This window comes from Engystomops pustulosus, chromosome 5 (assembly GCF_040894005.1).
Source record: "Engystomops pustulosus chromosome 5, aEngPut4.maternal, whole genome shotgun sequence".
NCBI lineage: Eukaryota > Metazoa > Chordata > Amphibia > Anura > Leptodactylidae > Engystomops > Engystomops pustulosus.
Window position 1 is genome coordinate 129,323,923 of NC_092415.1, and position 13,275 is coordinate 129,337,197.

Genomic DNA, 13,275 nt, shown 5'->3' on the forward strand with positions numbered 1-13,275 from the left:
CAGAAACAATGTGAGCATGCTGTAGCCATCTATGGACTGAGAAGGACAGCCCAACAAGGTGAGAAGGAGTATGGTTCTGATGCTCGTCAGTTTGTTGAGAGAAATTTCTATGTTGATGATGGACTTAAGTCTTTACCCACAAGTGAAGAGGCAGTTGATCTTCTTACCAGAACACAAGAGATGCTGTCTGCAGCAAATCTCAGACTTCACAAGATCATCTCCACTAACCATGAGGTAATGAAAGCATTTCCCTCAGAAGATCATGCCATCAACTTGAAGAGTCTTGATCTTGGTTCTGACGCTCCTCCTGTGCGCAGCCTAGGGCTGCTCTGGAACATTGAACAAGATACTTTTACTTTCCAAGTGTCTGCTTGTGATAAACCCTTCACCAAGAGAGGAGTTTTATCTGTTGTGAACAGTATTTATGATCCTCTTGGGTTCATTGCGCCCATCACCATCCAAGGCAAGATACTGCTAAGACAGCTTACCACTGAAAATACGGACTGGGACTCTCCGCTACCTATTGAGAAACAACTAAGGTGGGAAAAATGGAAAAGGTCTCTAGAAGTGTTAGAGCAACTCCAAGTTCCACGTTGTTATTCAACCAGCTCCCTTTCAACAGCCATCAGAAGGGAAGTCCACATCTTCTCTGATGCATCAGTGGAAGCCATAGCTGCAGTAGCCTATCTGAAGACCACAGGAGCCAGCAATAAGACACATTGCGGATTTGTCTTAGGCAAGGCAAAACTTACTCCAAAACCCGCACACTCTGTACCGAGACTTGAGCTTTGCGCAGCCGTGCTAGCAGTTGAAATTGCTGAAGTGATACGAGACGAAATAGACATTTCAATTGATTCGTTTACATTTTACACCGACAGCAAAGTTGTGCTCGGTTATATACATAACCAGACTAAACAGTTTTACATGTATGTCAGCAACCGAGTAGAACGCATCAGGAGCTTTTCTATGCCTGAACAGTGGCAGTATATCTCCACAGAACTTAACCCTGCTGATCGAGGAACAAGACCTGCACCAACTGCACGTCTTTTGGATCACATGTGGTTATCTCCTCCAAGGTTTCTGTGTGAGGAACCTTGTCTGACTCCATCCAATGATGTCTTTGAGCTAATTGATCCTGAGTCTGATAAGGAAATCAGGCCCACAGCCTCCACGTTGTACACTTCTGTAACTTCAAAGGTCAAGCTGAAGTCACATCGCTTCGAGCGTTTCTCAACTTGGTCATCCATTGTGCGAGCTATTGCCAGATTGGTTCACATCTCTCGCTGCTTTGCTAAGGACACACCATCACAGTGTCATGGGTGGCATACATGTAAGGAACACCCTACTGCTTCAGACCTTGAACATGCTGAACAAGTCATCATCTGTTGTGTTCAACAAGAAGTGTATCATCAGGAGATAAATTTTATCTAAAAAAACATCAGTTTGTCCAAGAGTAGTGCACTCTACAAACTCAATCCAGTGCTTGATCACCACCAGTTACTGAGAGTGGGCGGCCGGATAGAGAGATCTGACCTGTGTAGCAAGGAACAAAATCCTATCATCATACCAGGTGGACATTACATTGCTACTTTGCTGATCAGACACCATCATGAGCTAGTACAGCACCAAGGCAGACAGTTTACTGAAGGTGTCATCAGGTCAGCTGGTTTCTGGATTGTGGGCATGAAGAGATGTATTTCCTCTGTACTCCACAAATGTGTTAAGTGTCACAAGTTAAGAGGAAGACAGCAACAGCAGCAAATGGCAAACCTACCAGCAGACCGTCTAAGTGCTGATCCACCAATTACTTATGTTGGGGTCGATGTCTTTGGTCCATGGCCAGTAGTTACTCGTAGAACCCGTGGTGGAGCTGCAAATAGCAAGCGATGGGCAGTACTGTTTACTTGTCTCAGCATTCGAGCAGTACACATTGAAGTAATTGAATGCATGGATGCCTCTTGCTTCATCAATGCTCTTAGAAGATTCTTCTCCATTCGTGGACCTGTCAAACAGTTGAGGTCCGACTGCGGTTCCAACTTTGTGGGAGCTTGCAAGGAACTACAATTGGAAAACTTCTTGACCAACAATAGATGTACTTGGGTGTTTAACCCTCCACATTCATCCCATATGGGAGGATCCTGGGAACGCATGATTGGAATTGCACGCAGGATACTTGAATCAATGCTAATGGACAACAAGTCTTCCTTGCTTACTCATGAGACATTGGTCACTTTCCTTGCTGAAGTATCAGCCATAATCAATGCAAGGCCTTTAGTTCCAGTTTCCTCAGACCCTGATTCTCCAATCATTCTTACTCCTGCAACACTTCTTACTCAGAAGATCGGAACTGCTGATATTCCTCCAGGCACCTTTGACCACAGTGACATCTACAGACGCCAGTGGAAACAGGTGCAACATCTGTGTAATGTGTTTTGGCATAGGTGGAAGAGAGAGTATCTACATATGCTTCAAAGCCGTCAAAAGTGGCAGACTTCAAAACCTAACCTCCAGGAAGGCGATCTTGTTCTTTTAAAGGATAAAGAAGCCCATCGTAATGAGTGGCCCATGGGTCTCATCACTAAAGTTATGCCTAGCGACGATGGAAAGATTCGCAAAGTGGAAGTCAAGGTAACAAAGGGAGGTTCCGCAAAGGTTTTCTTCCGTCCTATCCATGAGCTAGTGCTTCTGCTACCAAAAGAAGAAGCTACATGAGTGACTTGGATACCCACTTAGTTTATGGCGGGGAGCATACCGCCATAGACTATAATATCACCTGTGGATTACAGTGTGGGTTGCTGGAAGTTTTGCTGATTGCGTCTTCCCCAATCCGAAGATGGGTTTACTTGAACTTCTTCACAGTTTCGCATCAGGATTTCAAATCTTCAACCTCAAGATTTGGACTTATTGTTATTGTTTGCATGTTGTTTTTTCTCTTGTTTACAGGTTTTAAGAACAACCTTTGGACTCATGCGACATTCTTTCAATTTTGGTATATTATGAAATCTTAAGATTTCAGACGGGGAGTGTCATGTCACAGGACTTGTTTCTATTCATTGACATGTATATGTGTTATACTGCTTTGCTTTTTGACCCTCCTGTCTTCCTGTCCTCTAACTTCAGTATTGTAACTCCTCCCCTCTTCCTCATGTATTCATCCATGTATGCAGCCATCTTTGTCAGGAAAAGTGTATATCTGAATGTCTCTGCTACCCTGGCAAATTATATCCTTTTCACACCGTTGTAACCAGCATTTCTTCAAGATTTCTGCACTAAATAAAGCTGGAATCTTCCCACATGCTTTTTTCGATGGAGTTGACACTATCTGACAAAAAGTGATTTTCGCTGTGAGTACTGGTTAAAGCAAAGATATAAGACTATCTATAAACACCTGCTTACAGCCAGGTCATTGAGTCAGAATAGATGCCATACTGAAATATGAAGGAAATTAATATGCGTACCTCCTCACAAATTAAAAAAATATCCAACATATTGAAGTAATATCCACATTAACACATTAACTGTAAAATAAAATGTTATAACTTGTGTGCCAATGAGAAACCTAAAAATAAATTGCACATTCTTTATGGCAAAACTGGCTGCATCAGAAGGATTATGAATGTATAACCTCTGTATGAACCCCCCCCAGAATTCCTCCAATCCTTATTGTTAGTGGTAAAGCAGTGTTCTGTACACTTCTCAGCCCTCATTTCCCCTTTGCATGACATTAACCCCTTAGTGACCAAGCTAATTTGTGCCTTGATGACCAAGGCCTATTTTTCAAAACCAGCATGTGTCTTATCCGATTATAACTTTAGAAGGCTTTAACTTACCCAAGTGTGTTTGAGTTTGTTTTTAGGGTACATTTTGTACTTCAAAATAGTGAGAATTTTTGGTTGGTATATTTAACATTTATTTACTGAAATTGTGAAAAGTGAATTTGGTAAACATTTAGAAAAAATTTGATATTTTCAAACTTCTAAATGTTCTGTTTTTACTACCCAAATTAGTTATTAACAATTACCATATCTCAGTTTTGTATTGGCATCATTTTCGAAGTGTCCTTTTGTTTTATTACGACACTAGAATGGTCACAAATTGAACAGTATTCTCATTTAGAATCCATTATTATACAGACCATTTCATTTCTATTGGGGTTTTGGAAGTTCTGTTAATAGAAATCCACCACATTTCACCCTGTTCTATTAACGTCACCCCTCAAACTATTCAAAACAGCAGGTAGGAAGCTTGTTAACCCTTTATGTATTTTACAGAACTTCAAACAAAAAGAAGGTTTGATTTGGAATTCACTAATATTTATTGTTAATACATTCATTTAGCCACAAAATTTACCCACATTAACTAAATAAAAGTAGAAAACGCATCTAGGAATATATTGTGCAATTTTTTCCGATTAAGAGGATATCTCATATGTGGATGTAACCCGCTGGCGTAGCGTGGAAGGGAAGGAGCGTCATTGAGCTATTTGTAGGGCATAATAGTTTTCAGGTGCCATGACGTGTTTGTAGAGCCCCTGAGGCATTTTGGTTGCTTTTTGAAACACAATCCAAAGGCTCCACCTGTGATCACACATTGATGTAAGATTGCATTTACTTTGCATTTAGTTAACGTGTTTGGAATAAAATATTACCAAAATATGTTATCACGAGTAGAGCCTTTGGATTGCGGTTACTTACCTCTAAATGAATTGTCAAATACACTGCTTTCTCTTCCTGTGTACACATGCACATTGCTGATACTCAGAGGCGTAACTAGGAGAAGCAGAACCTGTCCCCAGGGTCGAACTGGGAGACCAAGGGCCCACCAGTGAAATTGATTTTAGGAGCCCACCTACTGCTACATGGGAATATTAAATGTATATTTTTAGGCCACACTGAAACTAGGTGGCTCAATTACTAAGGGTCAAGGGAACGCAGATATTCTGATGATTACCGCATTTAGCAGGGGATTTTGGCTCATCAGCACCGGTTTTCATGCAACACAAATCAAGGGGGGGAGTGACTGATTCGGACTAAGTGCGGTATTTAGCATTTAACCTCTTAGCGCTCTGCGTCTAACTTGCCTTGCATTTAACTTGCCTTTGGGGGTATTTTCCCCACGATCGTCCCCCCCCCACACGCCGTTTTCGGGGGGCACCGATCATTGCTATGGCAACCCTGGGGTTTGATCAGGACCACAGTGCTGCCTGTAAGAACTGCCTGAAAGATGACCTTTTCTGACGTCATCTTAAAGGCACAGTGTCAGCCTATGCATGTGCATCATTATTGCAGGATATTATAATGAAAACGCAATCAGATGATTGCTTGTTCATGTCCCATGGTGGAAACAGTAAAGTTTTTTTTATAAAAAAGTGTATTCAATAAAAAATAACTCACTAAAAAAAGAAATCACTAAAAATTGCCATAAGCCCCATAACATATAAAGAGACATATAACGCAAACAAAAGTCTAAATCATAATACAAACATCACATATATAGTTTTACCGTGTCCGTAACAACCCGTAGAATAACAGTAAATAATTATTGTATAACCCTCCAAAAATTATGATTCTTTCCTATTCAATCCCACAAAAAAATGCTACAAAAAGTAATCAAAAAACATTTGTACTCCAGAATGATACTGGTGCAAAGTACAAAGTAAAAATACAGTACAGAATTTATGCTTTTATACTCCTGTCCTAAAAAAAAAGTTCCTAAATTTTCAACAATAGGGGATACCAACCCCAAAATGGCAACACTGGAAAAAGCATCTCATCCCGCAAAAAAAAAAAAAATGCCATCACATGTGCCCAATAACGAAAAAGCAAAAATTTTATAGCCTACAAAAGGGGCCAATGCGGAAACTAAAATCCTGGCAGCTGCAGTGCACTCCTTCCCTTCTGCGCCTCACTTTACTCGGGAGAAATTGCAGAACAAATTGTAAGATGGGTTTTCTCTTTTTATATTTGGGAACATATAACCGCCACAATTTAACCATTCTAAATGTCACCTCCATTTTGATTCAATTACTATGAAGGAGTTAACAATCTCAAGGAGTTAACAATCTTCCTAAAAGCTGTTTCTGATAGTTTGAGGGGTGCAGATTTGAAAATGGGTTGATTATATAGGGGGGTTTGATGTTAAATATGTAAAATTCCATTCAAAACTGTATTTATCCCCAAAATAGTCAATTCTGAAAATCCGGAAAAGCGATATTCGATTTGTAAGCCGCGTGACATCGAAATAAATTATCCAGACATTTCAAAAATTATGAAAATGTAAAGTAGAGATATGGGAAATGTTATTCAGCAATTTATTTAGGTGGTAAATCTACCTGCCTGAAAACGCAATGATTTTGAATTTTGAAAATTGAATTTTTTTTTTTAATTAATCGTTTTTTCTTTTTGTTTTGTAAATAAACAAAACTTATCATCCAACATTTACCACTAAAATAAAGTATAACATGTGGATAAAAATCAATCTCAGAATCTCTTTGATAAGTAACAGTTTTCAAAAGTTATATCTATGAAGCGACCCAAGTCAGAATCCAAAAAATGGGGCTGAGCCTTAAGCTACAAAATGGCTGCGTCCTTAAGGGGTTAAATTGTGTCGCAAGACATGCATTTACACCGGGAAGAAGATGGTGAACTCCAGCGGACCGGAGAGGGAAAAAAAGAGGTGACAGGTCCTCTTTAAAGTCCAGCATTAAACAGGACCTTATTTCAAAAGTAATTGGTGCCTCCCTCTGCTCATCATATTTTTGTCCCTCATCTCCCTCCTCATATAGTGGCACTTCTCTCACCTTTATATTGTGGCCTCTTATTTCCCCTTCATATTGTGGTCCCTCATTTTCTACTTTTACTATAGGTATCATTCCCCCTCTTATTGTGGCCGTTCTCATCTCCCCATTCTAATTATGGGCCCCCCCGGTATCTATCCCTCTCATTGTGGACCACGGTTTCAACCCGCCATCAATTTGTAGCCCTTCTCTCCCCTCTCTCTTTTTGTGAGCTCCCTGTTTTTTCCCACTCTTTTTCTGACCTGCTTTCATTTTGGGCCCCCTTCATCTTCTTAGACGCCTCTCATCTCCCTTCTCTTACTGTTGCCCCCTGTATCTCCCCCTCTTAGGGGAGTAACTACAGTGGTAGCAGCCGCTATGGGACCCCCTGTGTGATGGGGTCCCGGCACCTGGGGTATTGAGTGTGAATTGGGTGTATGCTGTATGTGTGTGTGAGGTGTATATAATTTGTGTGTGTATATGCTGTATATGGTATTATATATAGACATACAGCCTACACACCTACATACATGTATATTAATGTGTGTTTATGTGAGTGCAAAATATGTATATTTTTAAGGGGGGGGAATCAATTCAGAAATCTGCTATGGGGGCCCAGCATCTTCTGGTTACGCCTCTGCCCCCTCTTATTGTGGGCCCCCTGGTATCCCTCCTCTCATCCCCCTCTCTTTTTGTAATCCACTGTCATCTTACCCTATCTTGTTGCCTCCCCTCCTCTTCTGTTCCCCCTCTTATTTGTGATTTTCTCATCTTCCTCCATTTAATGTTGCCCCCTTGTATCTCCTACTCTTTTTATGGGCCCCCTTTCATCTCCCACTCATTTTGTAGCCCCTCAACTCCCACCTCTTATTGTGGACCCCATGGTATCTCCACCTCTTATTGAGGGCCCCCTGTACCCTATTTTACTCCCTCTCACTCCCATCTCTCTCATTTTACCCCTTTTTGTGGCCCCTCACTATTTCAGGTTCCCCAGCAGCTCCTCTTCTCCTTTGCTGCTGTGTACAACAGGCTGTCAGGCGATGACATCATCATATCGCGCCTGCCAGCCTGCTCATAGCTCTCTGCATCATCATTGTGTTGAGTTCAAGTCAGTGGGCCAGTCCGACCCTGTCTGTCCCAGTAGTTGCTGACCACGTGGGTGAAGTAAACAGCAGGAATTAGACATGAGAGATCTATAGTCCTGTTGTTCTGCTGCCCCTTCCCTCTCTCCCAACATTTCATATCTGACCTGCCAGCTCTGCTGTGTACTGTGGAATATGTGAACTGTTATATACATATTATGCTGTATAATGTGCTGAATAATATGTTTATAATGGTGCACATCCTCCATTCTTTAGTGTGTCATGTTGAATGCCAAGGCCCCCTGACACTGCGGGCTCCATAGCAGCTGCTATGGCGGCCACTACTATAGTTACACTCCTGCTATTTCTGTTTTTGGGGTCAACTTCATTTGACTATAGTGTCAAATTTACTGCTGTATCTTCCTGTGTACATGTACACGTACATGTTGCTGAATATATTTTGGGGTCAGCCCCCACTTAATTTAGTGTCAAATACACAACAGTATATTCATGGTTAGGTTGCTGAATCTATTTTGGGGTCAGTGTAATATTCCAAATAGGTAGACTCCTGAGTCCTTCAACAGGAACAGGCAGTGGCAAAATGGTTGCTGTATCTGGCAGAAGTAGCAGCAGAGGAAGGGGACTGGCATATGTGAAATGGTTTGCTCCACCTTCAGCATCATCTCAAGGGACATCAGAGACATAAAGCAAGGAATTGGGCGGTCTTCAGACACCATACTTACTTGGCACGCCCCAGGAAGAGCCCTCATCTGTTTTCAAACTGCCTGTTATTTAATTGGTTTACTGCCAGGCAAGTAATGACTGCCGTCAACTCTCTCATGCTTTACAGTGAATACACACTGATTCAGGACAGTCAACAGGCCATACTAGTTTTTTCTTTTGGGGGGGGGGGGGAGTTGTCCTGCATCCTCCTTTAGAGAAAAAGTTACTGAAAGGCACATAGGAGCAAGCGGAGCAATTTCTGTCACCTCCATTAATCTCAAGTAGCAACGAGGGTTCCGATTGACGTACCTGGGACCCCATCAGACCCCTTGTTCTCGTGATCTGTGGGAGTCTCAGCACTGAGACCCCCACGATCAGCAAGTAGGCTTAATCCTGTGTGCAAGAGCCTAACTTGGTTCGTGGGACAACCTCTTTAAAAGCGCATTCATGAAAAGGCAATTTATGGTGGAGAAATTTTAGTCAAATTAATTAATAGAAAAGTGTGGAATTGGAATTTTTTTTAGAGCCAGGAATACCTGAATATAATGAAAAATAACCAAATGTTTGGGCCCTTCAGTTATTAGTTTGCCACAATTCTTTATTTATAGCAATCTATAATAAATTGTATAATTTATTTTCTTAAATATGTATTTAATTTTTTTTTTCAAATAGGTGAATAGAACAAATGACATATTTCCTGGAAAATCACAAGTAAGAAGAGAGGATTTGTAATATTCAGAGAACATCCAGTGACCATCTTTTAAAAGTATGCATTTCATTGATGAAAACATAAAAGCTATGGGGAAGGGACTGAAGTAAAGGGACAATGTTCCCTTGTTTGATTATGTTGCAAATCATTCAGAAATCAATAAAAGATTCAATTGACTCTCGTTTAGGTAACCATCATATTAATTCAAACAATTTTTAATGGGAATTTTCCTGAGAATGATTCACACCCTCATGGTAATCTCATTGTAGACTTTCCTTCATACAAATTATACAACTAAACACCACTACTTTGATTAAATCCTGTTTTTATAAGATGCAAATTAGCTCACAAGTGCTTTGGAGGTCATCTCCGTAATGCCCCAACTATCTGACTCCACAGTGGAAATCATGCATCTTGCCTCACACGAAGCCAGTTCTGAAATATTACCCATCTTTCTACGGCACTCTTATGGCAGCCGAAATCCTGTGCATGCGTATTCACAATTTCAGCGGCAAAAGCAGTGAACTAGAAAAAAGTGGAACGATTCAGGGCTAACAAGCTCAGTTCAGTTTTGGATAAGAAGCCTTGTGGCACTCTGTAGAGGGCCACCAAAGCATTTAAGCTGCATTTAGGTACCTTATATACTCGAGTATAAGCCTAGTTTTTCAGCACAAAAAAATGTGCTGAAAACCCAAACTCGGCTTATACTCGAGTGAAAAATATATATGTTTTACCAGGTTTTTGTGGTAAAATTAGGGGCCTCGGCTTATACTTGGGTCGGCTTATACTCGAGTATATACGGTATATAAAAAGAACACAAAGAAAGCCAAAAAGATTCCCTGTAATCTCCACAAAGGAGAAAAATATTCTGTCTACTATCTCCAATAAATAAAATGCCATCCAATGTCAATTTATATCTCACCAAACTTCTTATGTTGAAGATAGTCAGTAAAAAGAGCTATATGAACCTTGTTCTTCTACACACTGCATTCACTGTGGTTGCATACACACCATGTGGACTTTGTTGATCTATGCAATATTGTTTGCCTTGATTAATACTAGGATGAATAACGTTGATCCATAGTGTATATCAGTAGGTACTGTAAATCTTTTTTAAAAATGTTTATTCTGCTCACAGATTTTGTGTAAAATCAGTGCCAAGTCAGGCTTCTACCGAGGCATGTCTCTAGCATCACACAAGTCTCTTTAAATACCTTTTACAAACCCACATTAAAATAAAATTTACCAATTCCACTTTTAATGTATTATGTGTTAGCAAAAATGCATATTGTTTGTAAAGTTGCAGCTGTGAAAATCACATCAATCATAGTCAATCATATAAAAAGCAAACCTTTCTTTTGGGCCAATCATTTTACTGAAAAAAAATTTAAATAAAATTTTTTTTTGACAAAATTAAAAACAATTGGATTTTTAGTCACACCCCAAATCATAAAATCCTATAGATTTCTGATATGTTTTCTGAATGTAGATACACCCTTTTTTCAACCAATGAAGTACAGGGCTACTGTATTCTAACCTTGGCTCAAGAATTTCTAATAGCATGATTTTCTGTCTGCTTAAATTTCATTGGTTCTTTCCATTGTCAAAACATTTTGAGGGTTTTTTTTATTCCCTGATTACCAAAGAAAACCTTTTAAGGTTTATGCAAGTGATGGATAATTCAATCACAGAAAAGAGAGGGAAAACTTACATAATTTTCTGAAAGACACTTAGCAGACTGAGGTTGCAAACCAAATTTAGCCTGTGTTGCTATTTGAAAGTCATCCCTGAATTTATTTTATTACAATGCAAGCAGATTGGAATCAACAATAAGTATAATTTAAAGGGGTATTCCAGGAATCAGCATAATTCATATACAAGTGGGCACTCAAAATATAAGCAAATTTGTAATTAGTTGTTATTTAAAATGTTGCTCCCCTTAGCAGAAAATGCTGGTAATATAGACTGTAATGAAGAATTAAAATGCTACCGGCCCTTTAATCTGTCCCTTAATTTCCTCCGCGTGATCCGTTGCAGGACAGAAGATGGCTGCTGGTCACATGTCCACATCACATGTCCTGTACTTGCCTGGGCAGGGTCATGTGATCACCACTACGTTTGGCTGTTGTCTGTTGGTTGCAGTGCATTCAGTATGGTCAGTGTTGTGGTGATGGCAGTTACACATCAATACTATGGTAACAGAGCAAGAAAACCTGTTAGATCATCACTGGGAGCAGAGCATAAGTGGTAGGAGGAGTTACTGAGAACTAAAGGATCATGAAACTTGTAGTTTCCAGTGGTGGCCATCTTAGTGATAACTACACCTACTTTAGAGACACCATAAATTTTGTAAATCATAAAATCAAATTATTTAAGCTCCGTTTTGTGACTAATAACATTGAGTATTGTTGTATTCATTTATTTATATCATCATGGGTTTTTGTGTCAGACGTTCATATTCCTGGAATACCCCTTTAAACGTGTGATTTATGCATATACTGTATTCATAATAAAAGGAACATGTAATACTAAATCTTTAAAGGAAATATTCAATTATAATCAAGCATGTTAAACAAGGGAACTTACCCATAGATCCAGGTTTTGTGACTGTGATAATCTTCTTATATTTGATATACATGGCCTTCTTCCTTCTAAAATAAACTTTGAAAATTGTGCTAATGAGTCAGAAGGGCTCAACAATAGCCTTCACAGGCTGTTATGTGTCTCACTCTCCCCCCCCTGCTCACTTAGCACTTCAGCACACAGTAGAAGGGGGAAGGGCTCCTGCACAGTGTAACAGCTTGTGAAGTTACAGCAGCAATGGGCCCTGGTAGAGCCCTTCTGGCTTGTTAGCATCATTTTAAAAAATTATCTTTAAAAGGAAGTAGGCCACAGATATAATTATAAGGTGCACGGTATTTGCGGCTTAGAAGCATGATTCCAAGTGGTAGGTTTCCTTTAAGTTGGGGATAGGAACTGATTTGGTCATGCAACTATTATTGGTTGTGTTCCCCCCGTCACCAAAGTATAGTATAGTATTTATTCTCACTCACACTACTTCAGGTAGGCAGTGTTCATACCTGTACTCAAACTGCATTTTGAAGGGCATTTCAAACACAATAAGGAACAGTCACAATCTCTGTGTTTTGCTTGTAAACAATTCAAATCACAAGGTGCTCATTCCCATTCACATGTAAACACACTTATGATTGGGTGTAATTCCACCCTGTTGCATTTGAAATAAAGATAATGAGGGATGTGGGTCATATAGAGCTTTTGTAAAAAAATATTGATTGGAGGCAATCTGACCAAAGTATACATATGCAGTGTCCACTGTTGATGTTCACACAAACTACTTAGGAATTCAGGTTCTTAAACAAGAGAATCAAATAAGAGACAGTAGTAGTTCTACTGCTCCCCATAATAGAGCAGATTTTTAAGACATCTAGCTCAAAGTTCCTTCATTCTAAACTTACCAAAATGTGACATTTATCTACATTTAATTGACTCATTGTCTATATTTGCTTATTAGAAAATTATATCTAAAGAGAAAATCATTTCTATTTTTTCAATGATTGCCAGTTCTTTTGTGCAGTTAAAATGTAAAAATTTGAAAGATATCATTTTTTAAAAGAAATTACACTTTACCTTACCTTTTAATTTCATTGTAAATATGTATTCAATAAATAAATTAAAACATTAAATACATTCATTGTTAAAATATTATTATTATAAAAATGTATGCAAGTGTCTACTGTTTGGCTGAATCTTTTATTTTGTTTTAATTTTTTATATAATATTGTATCCAACTATTTTGCTGTAAATGTTACCTTATGCATGGTATGTATATCTGTCAATAAGCTGGAGCGTAACTACAGTGGTAGCAGCCATGGCAGCTGCTAAGGGGCCCGCAGTGTCAGGGGGCCCTGTCATCTGACCTGACATTAAAGAATGTAGGATGTGCAACATTATAAATTGTACTGCAT

The 13,275-nt window shown here is 39.4% G+C and overlaps 1 protein-coding gene across 5 annotated transcripts in view; it reads left to right on the forward strand.

The window, feature by feature from the left end:
• SLC9A3 (solute carrier family 9 member A3) overlaps positions 1-12,877 on the forward strand; it is a 245,734-nt gene extending 232,857 nt beyond the window's left edge. For all 5 annotated transcript variants that reach the window (XM_072153018.1, XM_072153021.1, XM_072153019.1 and 2 more), the window contains one exon: positions 9,253-12,877. In XM_072153018.1, coding sequence (XP_072009119.1) covers positions 9,253-9,256 — 4 coding nt within the window. In that variant the 3' untranslated portion in view covers positions 9,257-12,877. The remainder of the gene's footprint in view (positions 1-9,252) is intronic.
• The last annotated feature ends 398 nt before the right edge of the window (positions 12,878-13,275 follow it).